Raw genomic sequence first — 20,828 nt, 5'->3', positions numbered from 1 at the left:
GGGTGGGTGGGAGGAGCAGGGCCTCCCCCACCTCTCCCTCTCCCAGAACCTCCCACCTGGCCCTTCTCTCTTGGGGACAATTGGCCATCTTCATAGAAGCACCTGGAACTCGGGGGCAGGAGGCCTGGATCGCAGTCCCCCTGCAGTAGGAGGTGGACAGGAAGCTTCAGGGTCCCTTCTCCGTGGGCTGAGCCTTCAGGCTCCACGTTCATGGCCTCTGTGGGTGGCAGAGGAAGCTCAGCTTTGGAGCTCCCCAACAGGAGGAAAGCGGGGTGTCCAGTGGCAGGAGCGATCAGTGGATGAAGATGTGCTCACTGAGGGGGGGATCCCTGAGGACGGGGCTGCGGGGGGATGGTGTGGTGCTGGCGGGGATAGGCCTTCGTGCAGATGGAACTTTGAGACAACACTCCAGGGAAGGATGGGAGAGGTTTTTTCATACACAGAGAACCAGAGAGAGGGCATTCCAGGCAGGGGCCCAGCCTGGGCAAAGGAGCTGAGGTGGGACGAGGCAAGTGGTGACCCTGGTGGCGGAGTGACTGGAGGAGCGGGTGACCTCTGAGGCAGGAGGGAAGAAGCAGGATGGGATCTTCTGCAGTGTCCCGGGAGCCGTGAGGAAACCCCGTTGCTCCCGCGTGTGCCGGGAGGGCTGATGGAAGCAGGGAGGCCGGTGAGGAGTCCACAGCAGTTATTTTCTCCTTTTCTCCCCATACAGGAGCCTGACTCCCCTGTGACATGTGACGTGCAGAGCAGTAAGTGACACGTTCGTGGGTCCTCGTGTGTGTCTCCATGGGGATGCTTGGTCTGAGCGTGCGCGGGTCGTGGGGCAGGCAGAGCCTCCGGACCTGGAGCTGGGAGAGCCCCATGTTCTGTAGGCCCTACCTCAGGTCAGCCTGGCCAGGTCACCAGAGCCCGGCCCAGAGCCAGATGGTGGCTGGAGGCGCCTCCTGGGAGCCGGGGGTGGGGGGATGCACACATGGGCAGGAACCTGGCTTGCCTTCCAGCTTCTATCCAGAAAAAATAATTCTGAGGTCAAGTTGGATGGGCCCCCCTTTCCTGCTAGGAGCCCCTGGTGAGAACTCCCCACAGCCCCCTGGGCCAGTGGGTTTGGCTAAGCAGAGTCCCTGATTGTGGAGTGAAAGAGGGGAGATGGGCTTTCTCTGGGGGGACTGGACCCCTTGAGCTGGGAGGGGGTCCCCTCCCTTGTGGGGTATGTGTGCTGCCTTTCATCCCAGCTGTGCACCAGGACTGGGGCCCAGACTGAGGCCAGGAGGGGAGGGCTAGGACCCCAAATCTGCTCTTCCTTCATTTCATGGCCTCTGGAAAGGCATGTGGTATATGGGGCATTCATTCATTCATCCATTCACAAATGCTCATGGAGGGCTGCTATGTGCCAGGCCAGCGATGAGCGCTGAGGGTGAGCAGAGCAGAGTTAAGGCCTGGGAGCAGTGGCCCTATTCCACCCTGGACACAGGCCCTTGGAACGTGGGCCTCGGGTGTCCCAGGGCTGCCAGCCCCAGGCCCGCTGGGCCAATGGTGGCCTTTACGAGCACTCTGACATGGGCGGCCACCACAGGCTGGCCAGCTGTGGAGCTCGGGTGTGGGTGTCATGGGGTTTGTATAATCGTGACAGCATCGTGAAGGGGAGGCTCAGAGCAGGGCTCGCTCAGTCTCCAGCTCGTGGCCACCCTGGAGGGCTGGGCCGCCTATGGCTGTTGGGGAAGGCAGAGGAGCAGAGACGTGTCCAAGGTCACAAAGCAAGTTGTTGTGGAACAGTGACTAGAGTCCCCTGGGCGAAGCAGCTGCTCAGCCAGGCCAAGGTTAGAGGAGTGGAAAACCTTCCCTGGAACAGAGCCATCCACGCGCCCCCCCTACCAGGGGCCGCTGAGAGCTCTGAGGACGGAGCCCCCAGCCCTCTCACCCTCCTCCCTGCTCCTCTGGAAGGAGGCAGGTCTCAGCCAGCTGTAGCAGGGCCTCCCTGCGTGCCTGGAGCGTGCGGGTCATGGTGGGGCCTGGGGCAGCCACGGGGCGGGCTCAGCCCCGGGGTGTGTGAGTTTCCTGGGGGTGCCGTAACAAAGGACCACGCAGGGTGCCTTCAAATAGCAGAAGTGTCTTCTCTCGCGGTTCGGGAGGCCAGGAGCCCAGAGTCCAAGTGTTGGCAGCGTTGTTTCTTTCTGGGGCTCTGAGTGGGAGACCGTGCCTGGCCTCTCTCCTGGCTCTGGTGGCTGCTGGCCACCCTTGGTGCCCTGTGGCATCTAGCTGCCCTCCAATCTCTGCCTCTTCCTCTGCGTCTGCCAGATCTCCTTCTCCTGTCTTCTATAAGGACACCAGTCATTGGATTAGGGCCCAACCTAAATCCAGCATGACCTCATCTTGAGATCTTTAACTAGTGACATCTGCAGAGACCCTATTTCCAAATAAGGTCACACACGTAACAGAGGATAGGACTTGGATATACGTTTTTTGGGGGGACACTATTCAACCCACCACAAGGGTGACCCTGAGGGGTGAGGGATGAGTATCCCGCCCCCACTCCGTCCCCCAGTCTCCCCATCCTTTCTCTCATTCGTTCCCTCCGCCTGTCCACCCCGCCAGCCACCCTTCTCTCTTCTCCTTTGTTTCAGGGCTGGCTGCAGCTGGAGGCCTCTGAAACAAAAGGGAGGGGAGCCTGGGAGAGCGCAGATGGACAAATGGACAGACGGATGGAAGGAAAGAAGGGTTCCCTGAAGAGAAGACCTGCAGGGCAGGGGGATGAGGTGGACATTGACCCCCCTACCCTCCTTGAACCCCCTGCTTCCCGCCCCCAATCCCAGGCAGGGTGAGGGGGATCCAGTCCCAGAACTGCCTCTCGGAGACCAAGTTGGCCCCTCTCCACCAGAGCAAGGGGAAGGCCAACCGAGGGCAGCCTGTGGGATTTAGGCTAGACAGCAGGAGGACTTCCCACCAGAGGCTGCGGGGAAGCCCGCGGGCACAGCCTCAGCATGGTGCCTGGCACACTCAGCGCCCCCCCGGGACACAGTTTTTCCCCAGAGAGGATCTCCTTAGGCTTGGCTATGTTCTCCGCCTCAAAGAGTCGGGGACTACCAGTGGACAGCGGCACATGCTTTAATTGACATTAAAAAGCGTACGGTAGCACATCAAACCTGTGATCGCATGATATTATTGCTTCAGATAAGGCTAAAGCGAGTACCTAGGTTTGAGAAGTGGGTGGATTCATACGGCCCGTGGTATTGGGGTTGCCGGAAGGAGTTAGCCAGGGGTCCTGAGCCAGTTGCCCTGGGTCCCAGCTGGCTCCACAGATGTCTTCATTTGGGGCAAGGCGTGATTTTAAAAATTAGAATTAGTTGTCAACATTTAAAAATCAGGTGGCTTTGCATAGAAAACTCTGGCTTCTCTTGAAAACTGGGAAGATCGAGCTGTAATGGTCCCGCGCTGTGCTTGTGAGGACGGTCTGAGTGGCAGCTGCCACCTGAGGGCAGGTGGCACCCTCCGCTTTACCCACATGCACCATCTCCCTGGCTACATAGGCCTTGGAGTTTGAGACCCCTGAGGTCTCAAACTGGCAGCGAGGGGAGGGCAAGCTGGTAGACGTAATAAAATGAACATGTGCCAGGAGGTGAGAGTGTGGGCACTGCAGCTAATCTGGAGCCCAGAGTCCTTGAGGCAGAAGGTAAAACTAGAAAAGTTGGGGCCTGATGTTAGGGGACGAGGCTGTGGGCAACGGGGAGCCATTGAAGGCGGTTGAGCAGGGCAGTGACTTGACCAAGATTACTCCCCGGCTGAGCAAGCATTGGAGGCAGAGAACGCAATGGACACAAGGGTTCTTGAACTTGAGGCCACATCTGCGGGGAGCTATGAAGGATGTCCCATGCCCAGACCTTTCAATTTGAAGAGTGTGGGAGCCTGATAATCTGCATTTTCAAGAAGCACCCACCTCCCCAGATGATTCTGATGATGGGGTAGCAGCAAGGACCGTGCTTTGAGAAATACCAGTTAGTGAGAAGGTAGTGCTTTGGGGGTCAGATGGGAGAAGATGTGGTTCTGGACCGGGGAGAGGCAGAGGGAGTGGGTATCATGACCTAGGCCTGCCAGGGAGGATGGGGGTTTCGAGTCAAGGCCTGGGCTTTGCCAGCAGCCCAGGGACCGGGCGGGGGCCTTGGCCTAGAATCCATGCTCCTGGGTTTCCTGCCTGCTGCTCCTAGAAACAGCAGCTCCCATCCCATATGGGGCTATTGGTCTGCACTGCCGGGGTCAGAGCCCTATTCAGCTGCCCTGAGGGCCATGCTAGGCTGGCAGAGAGGATGCTGTGCGAGAGCTGGTGTGCCCGTGAGGGGCTCCAGGGGGAAGTTTAAGCCCTGGATGTAACAGCAGTTTCCATGTGAGTTTGAGCACCTGTGGTGCGTCGTAGCCCCATCTGTGACATGGGTGGACCCTGGAAAAGCCGGGAGAGCTGTGAGTCAGATGCCTGCAGAGAGGGCTGGGAGCTCCACGGGAGGAAGGGCCCTGCCCAGGGAGTGGTATCCCCTGCCTGCCCTTCCTGGCTGGTACCCTCCGGCACCATCCTCTTCTTTGGCTGTAAAATGGGGACAGGCGTGGCACAAAGATGAAAGGAGGAAGTGTTTATAAAATGCCTACTCGCTAATTAGTACCTAAAAAGAAAGGGTTAATGCAAGGGAAAGCAAGGATGCAAGTAAGGACAGCCTCCAGCGCCCATTATGGAGTGGCCACCAATGGCAAGGAGGCGCTCCTGGGGCGTGTTTGTCACTTGGGATGGCACCAGGGCAATGAGTCAGGGGACCTGACACTGCTTCCAGCATCCTGTGTGGCCCTGGACAAGTCACTCATCCTCTCTGGTCGATAAAATGGAGGAGAGTAGTGTTCTTACCCGGCAGCGTTGCCGTGGAAGCTCGTGAGCTCACAGGCCAGGGGATATCCTGTCCCCTGGATGTCACCTGGATGTCAGGCAGGAACTTGAACCCTCAGCAGCTGATCAGGATGAAGACACTGCAACCTTACTGGGTGGCAACATAGAACGACACACACCTATGACATGTATGTCCCACCAATGGATTCAGGGCCACAGTTGGAGGATCCTCCCTGGTCAAACCCCAGGGCTGCTTGTAGGGATGGGGGAGCCAGGACCGTAGTTCAGGAAGCATGTGGGAGGCTCCTCTGGAGGGCAGGCAGTAGCGTCCTCTGTGAGGCCAGATGACATAGGTACCTGGAAGCCAGGAGGCAGGAGTGGGGAGTGAGGTGACTCTTGGAAAGCAGACAGCCCCATGCCTGGCACGTGGGGAGAACCCCGTAAAAGAAGGTATTAACCTGCATCTCAGCATGCTCACCTGTAAAATGGGGAATAAGATATAAAAGAGGGAAAATAAAATGAGGGTAATAGTTATTCCCACTTCAAAAGGTTGATGTGAGGACTGATTGAGTTAGTCCATGTAAATCACTTAGCACAGGGCCTGGCATATAGTAAATGCTCAATAAATGTAGCTGGTGCTGTTATTATTACCATTACTATTATTAATATTATTAGTCTACACCATGAACAATAACTTCCAAAGTCAAAGGATGAGACTTGAGGCTAGCTTCCATTTAAAGTCGCCGTTAGTAACTCATGCCTGGCCTGAAGGCCACCAAGACTGCTGGAGCTTTTTGGGAACCCCTGCTACCAGGCAATCTCCACCTTTCTCCTGTCTTGGGGTGGGCTTAAGGCTCCTGATGAGACTCCCCTGCACCCACTTCTGCCAAGGTCACAGCCCCACAGTGTTTTCATTGCCAGGGACCAGGGTACGTGGAGAAACGTTGAAAGTGAGACCACCTCCACGAGAAAGTCAAGTTCAGTTCCCTTGGAGGTTGGAGCCTCTAGTCCAGGAGGAAGTCTTCCTAGACTCCCGGAAGGAGGTTCTGAGATGATGGGCATGTAGTACGCTGTCACCAGGGGGCGGCATCTAGAGAACAGGTGGTGGGCAAGCTGTGTCTGCATCCCTCGGGACATCCCAGGCCACTGCACCTGGATGTGGCAGGGTGGACTTCGAGCCTGGGTCTCTTGGCATCACCTGCAATACTGTGGTGGAAGCATAGTTTCTGCTTCTGCACAAACCTCCAAGAAGGAGGCTCCAGTGAGAAACAAGACTAACTGTAACTGAAGCTCTGTCTCAAGGGGAAAAAGAGAGGGAAAACTAATGGAGGGAGACAGGATGAGCGATCGTGGGGGGCTTCCGCCCATCACTTTAGCACTGACCTGGTTGTCAACGGTACCACTGACAGCGGTGCCCTTTCTGCTGCTTGGCTGAGAGCTGGCGTGTAGCTGGTGACGACCGAGGCTCCCTGTGTGGTCCCGGGGTCTCAGAGGCCCAGGCCCACTCTCCCCCTCACCCTGTGTCCCCTGTAGTCAGCATCCTCCCGGGAGAGCAAGAGGAGCCCAGTCTCATCCTAGAAGATGTTGACCCTCACTGGGAGGAGTATGAGTACCAAGAGGTCAGCAGCCCACGGGGCTCAGAGGCAGCTCCAGCTGATGAAGAGGAGAGCGAGGAGGTGGAGCAGATGCCCAGGTGGGAGCCAGAGAAAGCCCTAAAAAACAACAGTGCTTGGGAAGATAACAGGCACACGGTACAGAATCCCAAAGGTATAAAAGGGCGTAGAGCGGGCCCCAAGTCTGCCTCTTCCTCCCTTTCCCTCCCGCCAGACACGCATCCCTCTCCCCACGGGCACAGTGGCTGCCAGCATCTTCTGTACCTTTCCAGGGCCCATCTGAGCATATATGAGCATGGATTTCCTTCATTTTTTTGTACAAAAGATAGCATATCACATGCACTGACCTATCTGCACCTTGCTACATTCATTCAACAGCGTACCTTAAGATCTTTCCACATTTAGTACGTGGAGATCATCCTCATTTTTTTTTTACAACTGCATAGTATTCCATCCTATGGATATGCCAGAATGTATTTAACCTTGATGGCCTTTAGGTTGATTCCAAAATTTTATTATTATAAACAATTCTGCGACAAGCACTCTTGTCCACATGTGCTTGCATGTGCATGTGTGTACCCCCTGCAGGACACATTTCCAGAAGGGAGTTGCAAGGTCCTCGGGGAAGGGAATGTGTAACCATGGTAGTGATGTCTGGGTCACCCTCCACAGGGGCTGAACCATCTTAGTTCCCACCTGTGAGCTGGGTGATAGCTGCTCAAGCCAGGAGGCCTCAGGTCCTCAGGCCTATGACCTCCATTGCAAAGATGGGGAAACTGAGGTCCAGGGAGGATCAGAGGCTGACCTAGGGTCAGCACCAGGACAGCTGGGTGCTGGGACCAGCTCCTGATGCAGTGAGGGAGCTCTGTTGCTAGAGAGAAGCCAGGGCTGCTCAGGCAGGGCTCCCCAGGTAAAGTCTTGGGTGGGAAATTAAGGTCTGGTCTCTGGGGGGTGGGTCACAGTCCATCGTACTGAAAATAGGGGTCAGGAGGTGGATTCGGGGTACAGCTACAGGCGACCTGACCTCCTGCCTTTGACCTCAACTCAGGGAGCTGCCTCAGATTCAAGAGGAGAAAGAAGACGAGGAGGAGGAGGATGGAGAGGAGGAGGAACCTGAGTAAGGACCCGTGCCCCTGGCTGAGGGATGGCCCGGGGAGGGGCTGCCAGGGCTTCTGGGGTCAGGGTGCTTTCTGCCGCTCACGGAAGCTCCTCCCTTTCTTCCGTGCCCACTTCCGCTGGACACTGACCAGAAAGGCTGAGGTGGTGCTGGGGGACCCCACTGTGCTCATAATGACCTTGAGATTCATAGTACCTAATACTCAGCGACCACCTCCACGCCACCCACACTCACACGTACAGAGGTAGAATGCACCTCCACGGGGTGGGGATTTTTTTTTTTTGCGGTACGCGGGCCTCTCACTGTCGTGGCCTCTCCCGTTGCGGAGCACAGGCTCCGGACGCGCGCAGGCTCAGCGGCCATGGCTCACGGGCCCAGCCGCTCCGCGGCATGTGGGATCTTCCTGGACCGGGGCACAAACCCGCGTCCCCTGCATCGGCAGGCGGACTCTCAACCACTGCGCCACCTGGGAAGCCCCGGGGTGGGGATTTTTGTCTGTTGCCTTCACTGCCGTGTCTCCAGAGCCCAGAACAGTGCCTAGCACAGTAGGCACCAAATCAGTGTTGGCTGAATGCGTGGAAGGATGCGCGGACCCACGCAGTGGGCGCCCAGCTCTCCCGTGTGACTAACAGAGCCGAGGCGCAGAGCTGTCTCCGTCCCTCACACCCTCCCCAACAGTCGGTCCCCAGTGGCTGCCTTTGATGCCCCTTAAGGCTGCCCTGGATTCTGCTCTATCTTCCATAATGGTTGATCCTCTATCCACATCCATAAAAATTTCAACATCAAAACACACAAAAGAATTCAGTTACAGTAAGAGCTTAAAAATGGAGCTCAGAAAACGCTAAAAGTTACAATCAAGCTTGCCAAGAACTAGATCTTAATTATTCCCACCACTAAAAAGAGATGGTAATTAGGGGATGTGATAGAATGGTCATTATCGCTACAATGGCAACCGTATCATAATATACAAATGTATCAGTCCGCATGTTGTACACCTTATAATATGTTATATGTCAAATATATTTGAATAATAAGAAAAGAAACCACTAAGAGGGAGGTGATTCTGAGCAACGTGGGCTGGACAGAAGGGCAGAGGGAGAGGTGGATGCACGTGGAGGCGACGAGCAGATGGCTGGATGCCTGAGTGGAGTTAGGGGATGAGAGGCTGGACCAGAGATGTAAAGATGGGCGTCTGATCTCATAGACGGAATGAAAGTGGGGTTGGAGGAGATGCCCGGGGAGTGAGTGTAGATGGAGGAGAGGCCAAAATGCCAGATCAGAGGTCAGGGAGATGGGGAGGAACCAGAAAGGACCAAGGAGGGGGAGGCGCCCATGGGGGGTGAGGGAAATGAGAAGGGTGTGAGGCCTGGCGGCCCAGTTGGAAAGTGTCTCAAGGAGGAGGGAGTGAACTGCTGCCTCGCGAGCAGCCCGCATGTCCCAGGAAGAGTGACAGTGTAGCTCGTGGAAGGGGTAGGAGATGATCCTTCGGAGGTGGTGGGGCCAGATCCTGAAGGCCTTGAACTTGATTTCCCAGGAGCAGTGGGGAGCCGTGGAAGGTTTGTGAGCAGGGAGTGACAGGCTGGCAGCTGCACTGTGCAGAGACCGAGGCAGGAGGAGCAGCGTGGTGGCCGTTGTACCACAGATCAGGCCAGATGATTTAACCTGTCCCCTTGCTCCATCCCCCTTGTATTATTCTCTGCCCTCTGTGGTACCCCCGGCCCATACACTTCCTCCCTGCCCCTTTGGCCATGGCCTGAGGCGAGGTATCATCACAAGTGTTAGGAGCACAAGCTTTTCTTCTCTCAGCAGAGTGACCTGGGCAAGTGGCAGGTGGGCACAGAGCTTCTGCCTCCACATCTCTAAAACGGGGGGAGGGGTTGATAACAGCCCCTCCTGAGTGGTCAGAGGGCTGGCTGTGAGAATGGATGCGGTAGGACCTGGTATGGAGTAAGTGCTCCATCAAAAGTCACCCATCTTCTCATCCCTACTGAGGGTCACTTTTAGTCCCAGTCAGGAAAGAGTTAAACCATGAGGCCACACAGGATTTGGGGGCTAGAAGCCTGCTTAGTGTCATCTACTTTGAGTCCACGCTTGCCCAGTTCACCTATAATCTTTCTATCCTCAGCAGGAGGCCACACAGCTACTTGATTGCCTCCAGTGACAGGGAGCTCACAACCTCTCAAAGACCATCCATTCCATCCATATGCACCTCTGAGTTAGGAAATTATTTCTTCTGCCAAAACTATGGCTTCTGTAACCCAGTCCTAATTCTACCCTCCAGGCCTCTCCAGAGCCAGGATCCTCTCATTAACAGGTAACTGCCCCTCCCCTAAATGAAGACCTTAGATGCTGCCTGGCTGCATTAGTGCAGTTCTATTTGCCCCCTGCTTTCACCTGCCTCTGTGTAGACTGCAGAGCTCTGAGCTGTTCTGCCACCAAACCCGTATGCCCAACACATAGGTCTGCAAATCCCTTTATATGTCACAGCTCCTGAGCTAAAATACCACTTGAAAGCCAGTGAGCCAACGTGCACACACACAGGCACACACACTAACTACACACGTGTTCTCTGCACAGTACACACAGACACACATATCTGCACCGCACATACACACCTGCACACAAACACAGCCACACATGCTGGGTTATGTGCACACTTATGTGTAGGCAGGGCACTTACACGGCCTGATACATGCACAGGCAACACACACGGGCACACGTGTACACACTTGCACTTATCCACACTCGACACAAGTGCATACACACAGTTACCTACAAACACTGCAGGCACACACAGGCTCAGACAGATGTTCACCCAGAGCTTCAAACTCAGGGCACTTTGGGGCCCGGGGCCCCAGGTAGGGACAAGGGCCCTGTGGTGACAGAGCCAGTGATCCCAGGGCCAAGGCCAGAGGGTGTCAGGCGTGGGACAGGTGGGCTGGGCTGTCACTGGCTGGGGAAGGATGCTTTTGCCAGCTTTGCAGAGGCACAGGGGTTACTGACGACAACGCGCAAGCCCTGGTAACGGGCAGATGGTCGCCTAGCGACCTGGTCTCTGTTGGCAACAGCTCAGCTTTTCATAGCAACGGAAGTCTTTTGGGCCCCACCTGGCCTCCCTGGGGCCATTTCCGCAGAGTTCCCCCGCACATCCCCTCAATCTGATTAGAAGCAGGAAGGATTGGTGGCTCATCTGCCACCCGAGCCACACTGGCTCCAGAGCTGGCCTCACGGGCTCGGGGCCGGGCTCGGGCTCCCCCAATCCTCCACTGGCATGCACCGACCTGGGGCTTGGAATGAATGTCATCGCCCCCAGCTGAACTCCTGCACCACGGGCGTCCTTGTCAGCAAAGACAGAGAGACCCAAGTAGGTGGCTGCTTCTCCCTAAGGGCTCCCCTCCTTCCTTCTTTCGGGGCTGGGGGACCGGGTGACGAGTCTGCTGAAGGCAACAGTGAGGACCTTAACTTGGGGGCACAGCCTGTTTTGTGACTTGGGGGAGGACAGTGGGCTGGCCGTTGCGGCTACTCCCCACACCTTTAACTCGGAGAGCCAGGACCGCTGGGATGCCCACCTCAGCCAGTCTGTCTGATCCTCTACTTGGAAATCCCTGGAACTTGGGAACTTTCCAGAAGTTGATGGCCCGCTGCATCTGGGCTGGTCAAGAGGGGGCCTCAGCAGGCACCAGGCAACCTGCCAACCAGGGGCAACATGATTTGGGGGTACATGGGTCCCCAAACAGCCCCTGGTGGGGCTGACAGGCCCACCGTAAGGCTTGTTACGTGTCTCCGTAGCTGGAGATGTTTGTGCAAAATGTTCCGCAATCTATGTGGGTGGTTCACAGACCTGCAGAAGGCCGCCTCCTCTGGGATTTATAATAATAATGACAAGAACAGTCATAATAACAGCTGTCACCTGATTAGCACTTGTTTTCCGTGCCAGACGTTGTGCTAAGGCTCCTACTGCTAATCCCATTTCACAGATGAGAGAACTGAGGCTCAGAGATAACAGCCCACACATCCACGGTGCCCTGCCAGCAAGCACAGAGCTGGGATTCTGTCCCAGGTCAGGCTGGGCTCCTAAGCGGACACCTGGTACTACAGACGAGGAAAGCTGCTTACCAGTGTTTAGAGACGGAGAATCCAGATGACACCGGACATGGGGAGGTTTTTTGACTTTTCCATGAGCTTCTCACTGGCCCTTCTGACCTCATTCAAATAAGCCAGTCTGTACAGTACAGGCAGGATGAGTCCTACCCATTTGACAGATAAGCAAACGGAGGCTTCCCGGGGACTTGCTTTCCAGGCCAGATTCTAGAATGAGCAAGACGCCAGGAAGCCTCTGACTGGGACTGTGGGAAGTTCACTTCCTGGGCCTTTGCGCTCTGAGAACCGAGGAGGCCCCTGCATCTGTTCCAGGGAAGGAGAACCCAGTCTGCCCCTCGCAGCACAAGCCCATCCCACCCTTCCAGGAAGGGCCGACTTCTCTGTCAGGTGTGGAAGGCACGGTTCCCATAATACTTTGAGAGGCCCCCAAGAACATTTTAATTTCTTTCAAAATCAGACCAAAAAATGAACTTTTAGTTGGAAGAGAATATTTTAATATATAATATTAACATATTAATCTTCATATGAATGCAGTCACAAAATGGAATTTTAAAAATATATTTATGGAGGAAGGGGCCCGTGAAGGCTGAAGTGCCCAGGCCCTGTGGAAGTCATAATATGCCCTTTTCTTTAAGAAAAGCTGTGTCTTCCTGGGCAGGGTAGAGAGTGTGACTGACACTTCAGGCCCCTCACAATGGAAATACATATGCAACGAAGAGAAATAAAGTGAGTTAGGTGCTTGAATCCTCCAAACACTCGCCTAACTCCTCCACGTCACCTGGGGCTGTGCAGACACTCAGAGGCAGGCAGTGGAGTATTAAAGACTTGGTGCTAGAGTCAGAGACACCCATCTTTTATCCAGGTTCACCTGGTACAGGCTGTGTGACCTTGGACAGGCCATCTGACCTCTCTGAGCCTCCGATTTCTGAGCTCAAATAGGATCCGTCATAGCGGGGCTCTCGGGTTTATTTGGGTGAGGATTTGGTGAGACACTGTGCGTTCCATGTGCTTGGCCCGGCGCCTGGCACACAGCCCTTGGGAGCTGCTGTGACAATATGATTGCTGGCTGATTCCTGCTCCCAGGCTGCTGGCTCCAAACCGACTGGGCTGTAATTCCATCCCCATCTCCTCACCCACCTCAGGAGGGCTGAGACTTGGCCCTCTGGGTAAAGGATGGGGAATTCAGGTTTTCTGGGCAGCGGATGCCAAAGGGCATCCTCCATGAGCCCCTTGGCAACAGTGGTCCATGGCATGGGTGAGGCCGTTAGGAAGCAGAATCTAATTCTAACCCCAGAAATCACATTAGCCCTTGGTCCCAAGTCATCATTTTAACCCAGAGATTGCACACAGGCATCTCAGGGCCCAATTTAGTCTGGAGACAGGCTCTTTTGGATATTGACATATTAATATAGATATTAATATAGATAATACAGATGTTAATATAGATCTATGCATTTGGATTAATTATCAGCATCTAGAGATGGGGAGGTCCCCCCTTTAAAATGTGTAGTTCAGGCTCCTCTTGAAAATCAGCAGATCTGGCCACGGGACTCCCATTCCAAGCAGAGTGGGGTTGCTGACTCAGATGGGCACAGGTTCTTCTCTCCTTCCTATAGTCTCACCCCGGCCCCCGTCACTCATGTATGCCTCTGCCTGGGCCAGGGACCGCTGAAACCTTCAGCAATTGCAGTGTGGCTCTGATCTCATGGCATGGAAAAAACCAGGGTCTGTGTCCAAGGTTTGTGTGATGTGGGACAATTTGCTGTGTGATTTTGGCCAGGCCACTTGACCTCTCTGTGCCTCACTTTTCTCATACTCCCTGCTCTGCCTATATCCCCAAGGTTGCCTGGAGACTCTCAGAGGGGAAATGCTGGGCATAGATTTTGAACACTCTACAATGCCCTTTGGTCAGCCCCTAAAGGACAGCTCCTCAAAAGCGTCCTCCGTGATTTTCTTTGCACTTGCTGTTCCCCTTTCCTGGACACTATTCCCTACCTATTCCCAGCTCGCAGACCACCTCCTCTGGGAAGCCCTCCTTCCTAGGCAGAATTGTGCTGTGCCCTTCATAGCTACTTGCTCCAGAGTGTGACTCAGACTGGGAACTTGTTAGCAGGATGTGAGATCTGCCACCTGCCTGTGCTGGGAGCTTCAAGAGGGCGAGGACCTATCCTTAGGCGTCTTTGTGCCCCAGCTCCTGGCACAGAGCCTGGCACTCAGCACAGTTCAGGAAACATTTAACACCCCTAACCCCAGCCCTTCCCTCTGCCCCCTCGCAGTCACAGTGTCCTGCTGGATAGCTGTCTGGTGGCGCAGGGAGGCGAGGACCAGAGTGGAGTAGGTGGAGCCGAGCGCCAGAGCGCCTCGCACCAGGTACGGAACAGCACCAGGCTGGCGGCCGGGCTACCTCAGAGGCCTGGACTGGAGTCGGCGGAAGGGGCTGGGCCTTGTCCCCTTTGCTTACAGGGGCGGGGTTTGGCTCATGAGATGCCCATGGGACAGAAGTGAGCAGGGTGGTGCGTGCTGTGAGGCCCTGCTTGTAGCAGGGGTCAGATGGTGTCAGGAGGGGCCCCGGGTGGTACGGCCATGGGTGGGAAGCAGTGGGCTTAGACTCCAGTCCTCACGTGGCTGTGTGACCCTGGGCAAGTCACCTCCCCACTCTGGGCCTCAGTGGCCACTTCTGTAAAATGGGGCTAAAAACCCTTCCCTGGAGTGCTGTATACAGTCCTACGCTGTGAAGTGCGGTGCTGGATGGAGAGTGCCATGGTGGCTGCTTCAGTTGCTTTGTCCCCACGCGCAGAGGGCTGCCCGAGAGTTTCCCCTCATTATATGTGACAGGTCCAGGTGTTGGGACCTGGGGCTCCTATGTGCACTGGACGCCCCAGAAGGTGAGTTGGAGGGTATGACCAAACGGGCTAGTCTTGGGGCCCATCCTGAGGGTAGGTTTCCCCACAGGGGCTGGGCTGGACTAGGGCTAGGACAGGGCTTGATGGTCACAGCTTCGATTTCCTCTTTATCTTTTGCAGGAGCTGCAGGAGGAGGCCGTGGCCGCCAGCTCAGGAGGTAGGCGTGTGGTGGGGTTGCATAAGAATGTCCAGGATGCTTTCAGGCTGGGGGCAGCCAGGGTACAGGGGCAAACCCTCCTCCTGTCCCTCTCAACTCGTCCCCCTGCCCCATCCCATCCTCAGGCAAAACCCATTCTGTGCATCTTAGGGCCACTTTGTCAGAGCCTGATGATGTATTTCAAAGGCCCCAGGGGAATTGCACTGAGGCCCCCCCCCCCGGACCCCAAGAGGCCTGGGGAAACCATACTCCCAGCCAGCCCCTCCTGCCACCCCCCTCACTGGGAACACAGCTCTCTAGGTTACTGCCCAGCGAGCATTTGGCTCAAATGTAACGTACCTGAGTGAAAACTGGGGCCAGAGCTCGCTAAGGCTGTGTCCTAGACTCTGTGTCCTCTGAGCTTTTCCTTACTGCTAAGATCCCCAGCACAATTTGATTATTTGTCACTCCCACCCCTAATCCTGAGAACTTCAGGGATGGTGGGGACAGAGCCTAGGGGAGTGAGGATGTCTGGACACTGAGCCCTGGCCTCGCAAACTTCCACAGGCCTCAAGACACGGTGGTGCTCCACCTGCCCTTTGAGGCAGACAGACCATTTTACAGATGAGAAAACTGAGGCTCCATGTGGGCAGCATTTGGCTCAGTGGTCAAGGACACAGACCTGCATTTCACTATCGGCTCCTCCCTCTTCCTCACTCTTCTGTGACCTGGAGCCAGTTCTGTGACCTCTCTTAACTGCGGCTCCCAAATCAAGAAAGAGGCTATAACAGTACCTACCTCACTGGGTTGTTGGGCAGAGTGGGGGTGACAATGCATCACTGGAACTGAAAGAAGAGACCATAATGGGGACCACGACAATGACGTTTGTGTCCCAGGCAGCCATTGGTGGAAATGGGACTGGACCCGCGTGTCTTAACCCCAGGTGTCCTGAGCCTGCCCCCCACCTGATCTTTGAAAAAATCCTCTGTTAACTTTAACCCAAATCTGCCAGAAACCTACTAAGTCTGCACCCCACACGGATGAACAAGACCAGGATCACCCGGTTGCAGACTCAGGTTCCGTGGGGCTGGTTCCACCCCCTTCCCCAGGTCATTTGGAAGCAGGTGGCCTGGGAACCACACTTTGAGAAACACTGAAACACAGCCCTTTGTCTGCCGCCACTCGAAAGTATGGCTCTTGAACCAGCAGCTTTGGTGTCACCTGGGAGCTGGTTAGAAATGCAGAATCCCAGGCCCCATCCCAGACCTGCTGAACCAGAATCTGCACTGTTAACAAGATCCCTGGTGATTTCTCTGCGCATTTGTGTTTGAGAGGCAATGGCCTTGAGCCCTTGTTCTCAATCATGACTGCACATTGGAATCATCTGGGGAGATTTAAAAATCTTGGGGCCAGGGCTTCCCTGGTGGCGCAGTGGTTGAGAGTCCGCCTGCCGATGCAGGGGACACGGGTTCGTGCCCCGCTCCGGGAAGATCCCACATGCCGCGGAGCGGCTGGGCCCATGAGCCATGGCCGCTGAGCCTGCGCGTCCGGAGCCGGTGCTCAGCGACGGGAGTGGCCACAACAGTGAGAGGCCCGAGTACTGCAAAAAAAAAAAAAAAAAAAAAAAAAAAATCTTGGGGCCAGTCCTCACCCCAGACCATTAAATCAGAATCTCGGGATGGGCCCACGCATCGGGCATTTCCAGACCTCCCCAGGCGATTCCAATAGGCAGCCCATTTGGGGAAACAGGGACCTAGGAAAAGTTATTGCTTCTGGTTGGAAGTGAAATTAATTGAGCTCCAGGATTTCTTTGGGATGGAAAATCCTACCAGGCTAAGAACGTTTGAGTCTGTGAGCCTAAGCCTGAGGGGTTCTGGGTTCTCTGATTCTAATTTCTTTTGAGTCTAAAGTATGAAATGCTACGATGGTTGGTTAACAGAGAAAGCTCCAGAACTGGGGCGCTCAGGGCTGGCTCTCAGAGCTGTTGGGTGGACGAGCCACATGACTGGTGATGCTCTTGACACTGAACTCCAGGGACAAGGGTGACGCTCCAGACTTTGGGTGCAGCTGCTGCGAGCGCAGGTGGGCACCGGGCTGGTCCGTGGTGGCGCTGGTGGGGAAGAGCCCCACCTACCCTGCCTCTCCCAACTCTGTGCTCCTCATTGCAGTCCCCAGGGTCCCGCCTCTGCCTGAGATCCCCTGCCCCTAGCACCATGGCTAAACCAGGCCGGGACGTGGAGCTGAATCGCCTGGTCCAGGACCAGCCACCTGGCCAAGTGACCCCTGGGCTTACTCCCCCAAACCTGGTGGAGCACCTCCCCAATGTGCCCAGCCACCACCCCCCGATCACCCGCACCCCTGTCCTCATCTCCCGGAGGACAGCTTTGTCCAACTCCAGCTTCGCCAAGGAGACCAGGAGCTCCATCGGTCGCCTAGGTAGCGTGAAATTGACCACCCAGCGCGCTGGTGTCTGTGGTGTGCTTCTGCATGGCTTGGGCTGTTTCCTGCATGGGTGCCATGGTCTTGGCGTGGGACCACTATTTGGGCTCATGGAACACCACCCCTTCTTCCTCTGCTGACCAGTGCCTTCATCTTGCTTTGTGGTGACTTGAAGGGTATTAGTCCCCTTCTCTCTGTGCCTAAAATTCCACAATGAGCAATTCATTTCTTTGGGTTAAACACGGCTTTTTGCAGATCATCAATTTTTATACAGGTAGTCACTCATACCCGAGTTTAAACAAGTCACTCAGATCTCCAGGCCAAGAGGCTTGGGGCAGGGAGCTGGGTGGGGGAAGAGAATAATCAGAGGGGAATGAACCAGAAGAGGAATGTGGAGGTCCGTTGCAGACAGAATCTACCGACCTTGAGAGTTGGCTGGGAGGTAGACTTTCTGAGGACTGTTGTTATCTGCTCAGCAAATTCCCTTTCAGGAAAGGGGAGGCCCCCAGGTGCTGACAGGCAGACCCAGAGGAGGCGTCCTCAGGGGCCAGTGCAGAGAGAGAGCCTGTCTGGATCCATTTAATTGTGACAAGATCCCCGCAGTGGCCTTCGGAAAGTGCTGGGGGACATACTGGTGCCTCTGGGCTAACCCCTGTCACTTTCTGCCTTGACTCAAACCAGACCTGCCATTTTCCCTTTAATTTGTTTCTTTGTTTTTGGATTACACTGGGCAAGTTTGCCTCTGAGATTCACAGGCAGGTCGAGCTGAACATTTCACAAGAAGAGATCCACTCTCGTCCTCTCCCTCCTCCTGGCCTGGGGTGGGCACAGAGTTGGGGCAAGGTGGCACGTGATCAACCCCATGACAGGGGATGACACGCCAGGCTCAGTGTTCTGGGTAGGGCCTAAATCTCCTCACTCCAAAGGGTCTTCCACGCCCTCTACCCTTATATCGCGGCTCGAGTTTTGTGCACTCTGTACCAACTCTGCGTTTATTTACTTACCATCTTTCTTTCAGTGGATTCACTTTTTTCATTTAATTGAGTGTATTTAAACAGGAAGCTTTACATTATAATTCAAATGGAAAAACAGCATGGCCTGCCCTAAATATAGAGAAGGCATAAACAGAAATAACCACAAAGGTATGGAGAACAATGCAGAGTCGGTAGTTTCTAGTGAGGTACGTGGCCTGCTGAAGGCTCATAGCTGAGTCTGCTCTCCCAGCTGCAAAGGGGGATTCAGACGTGTCAGAGAGGTGTTAAGGCCATAGCAGCACTAACCTGAGGCTTTCTCTCTGCCTTCTCAGGATCCAGACAGAACCGGACAGGGAGAAATGGTTCCGTTCTGTCATCCTTTGCCTTGGCTATGCCATCTAAAGTCATCGTGTGCCTTCTCTGGTCCCTGGGAGCCCCACACTTTGAGAAATAGTCCCAGTGACACATTGGGACAGTGGGTGGAACCGGCTGTCATTGACACATGATGATTTTATTTTATTTACTGATGAATAGGCAAGGATGTTTACTGCAGCACTGTTTAAAGTCATTAATACAGACTATTTATAAAATGACTCTATTAGCCATTAAAAATAAAACAAGTAGAGAAATAGAAAATATTGTCAGTCAAAAAAATCTTTCAGATAATTAAAAGATTTAAAAAACAGGGATTTCTATAAGGCTTGGTATTGGCCACGGTAGTGGTCGAATTTACAACACAGATGAATAGAGAGATGTAAATCAAGGCCTTCTTCCCCAGACTTGGTTCTAAAACATTTACTATCTAGGATCAAGAGCAAGGTCCTTCGGTGATAGTTTGCGGGTCTTATATATGGTTTCTACCTACGCCCAATCTAAACAGTAGGACACACGATGATCTTAGATGCTGCAGACAAGGCGGTGACAGCATGTAGTGAGAACATTATTCCCATTTCAGTGGTGCTGCTTGGCACCTCTCAGCCGAGGTTTCTTTTTTTTTAATTTTTTTATTTTTTTATTTTTTTTTTTGCGGTATGCGGGCCTCTCACTGCTGTGGCCTCTCCGTTGCGGAGCACAGGCTCCGGTTGTGCAGGCTCAGCGGCCATGGCTCATGGGCCCAGCCGCTCCGCGGCATGTGGGATCTTCCCGGACCGGGGCACGAACCCGTGTCCCCTGCATCGGCAGGCGGACTCTCAACCACTGCGCCACCAGGGAAGCCCCCAAGGTTTCATTTTGACAGAGGCCTCTACGTATGTTGGTCACCAACCTCAGGATGGGAGAAGAGTTTCAGCTCTGGAGCCAGGCTGCCTGGGTCCAAATCTGGGCTCTGCTGAAAGTTTCTTAATCTCTCTGTGCTTCGGTTTCCTTCTCCACAAAATGGGGACAATGGTAACAGGGACCTCATAGAGTGGCCGGGAACGGTGAAGGAGTTTATATATATAAAGCGCTTAGAGTTTAGTGAAATTAATGCCTAGCAGGCATATAGGAAGTGCTTAACAGTAAATATTGTTATTCTCTAAACCAATTTAAGCATAAGATATTCTTTATATTCGGAATTATAGTATTCTTATTCTATAAATCAGTATAATATAAACGAATATAATTTCTACTTTGAGTTTCTGCTCTGCCAAGCTGGCAGGAAATGAAACATCAGGCTTAGGAGTTCCCCGCCCTCCCCTGGGAGTGATTGAGTTCATAGGGTCTTGTGCAGGGCGAGGCAGGGGGTAAGGGGACCACCTTCTCCTTCCCAGGTTCCGTGAGACAGCTTCATGGATGCTGAGACCAGGGTGTTTTTTTGCTGCCTGGGGGCCATGCTGGGGGCACCCCAGGGCCCTGAGCATTTTTGAGAAGCTGCCCTTGTCCTGGCTGCCTCCACGCCCCTAGCCCACCTCCAGCTCACCTCTCTCAAGGTCTTCAGGGAAGCAGGGGGAAGTCCCTGCTGCACCGTGTCTCTCTCCTGTGAGGCCCTGAAGAGGTAAAATTGTCACTCTATGCAAAAACGTGATACTATATATAGAAAATCCTAAGGACTCCATGCAAAAACCACTAGATCTAATAAATGAGTTCAGCAAAGTAGCAGGATACAGGATAAACATTCAAAAATCGGTTGCATTTCTTTACGCTAACAATGATATATCAGAAAGGGAATGTAAAAAAAGAATACCTTTTAAAACAGCACCAGAAGAAATAAAATACCTAGGAATAAACCTGACCAAGGAGGTGAAAGACTTATACACTGAAAACTATGAAACATTAATAAAGGAAATTAAAGAGGATTCAAAGAAATGGAAAGATATCCCATGCTCTTGGATTGGAAGAATTAATATTGTTAAAACGACAATACTACCCAAAGCAATCTACAGATTTAATATGATCCCCATCAAAATACCCAAGACATTTTTCACAGAACTAGAACAAATAATCAAAAAATTTATATGGAACCATAAAAGACCCAGAATTGCCAAAGCAATCCTGAGGAAAAAAAGCAAAGCAGGAGGCATAACTCTCCCAGACTTCAGACAATACTACAAAGCTACCGTAATCAAAACAGCATCGTACTGGTACAAAAACATACATACGGATCAATGGAACAGAATAGAGAGCCCAGAAATAAACCCACACACCTACAGTCAATTAATCTTTGACAAAGGAGGCAAGAATATAAAATGGGGAAAAGACAGTCTCTT

The 20,828-nt window shown here is 53.8% G+C and overlaps 1 protein-coding gene across 1 annotated transcript in view; it reads left to right on the top strand.

The window, feature by feature from the left end:
- The window catches only part of CNGB1 (cyclic nucleotide gated channel subunit beta 1), a gene marked incomplete at its 3' end in the record, with an annotated part of 89,504 nt that overhangs the window by 31,484 nt on the left and 37,192 nt on the right, over positions 1-20,828 (top strand). Inside the window, exons 12-17 of the mRNA XM_060130247.1 lie at positions 713-749; positions 6,395-6,554; positions 7,523-7,591; positions 9,873-9,905; positions 13,969-14,062; positions 14,716-14,752. Of these exons, the coding sequence (XP_059986230.1) occupies positions 713-749; positions 6,395-6,554; positions 7,523-7,591; positions 9,873-9,905; positions 13,969-14,062; positions 14,716-14,752 (430 nt within the window). The remainder of the gene's footprint in view (positions 1-712; positions 750-6,394; positions 6,555-7,522; positions 7,592-9,872; positions 9,906-13,968; positions 14,063-14,715; positions 14,753-20,828) is intronic.

This window comes from Lagenorhynchus albirostris, chromosome 19 (genome assembly GCF_949774975.1).
Source record: "Lagenorhynchus albirostris chromosome 19, mLagAlb1.1, whole genome shotgun sequence".
Taxonomy (NCBI): Eukaryota; Metazoa; Chordata; class Mammalia; order Artiodactyla; family Delphinidae; genus Lagenorhynchus; species Lagenorhynchus albirostris.
The sequence above is the reverse complement of the archived record's forward strand: the minus strand, read 5'-3'. Positions and strand labels throughout refer to the sequence as shown.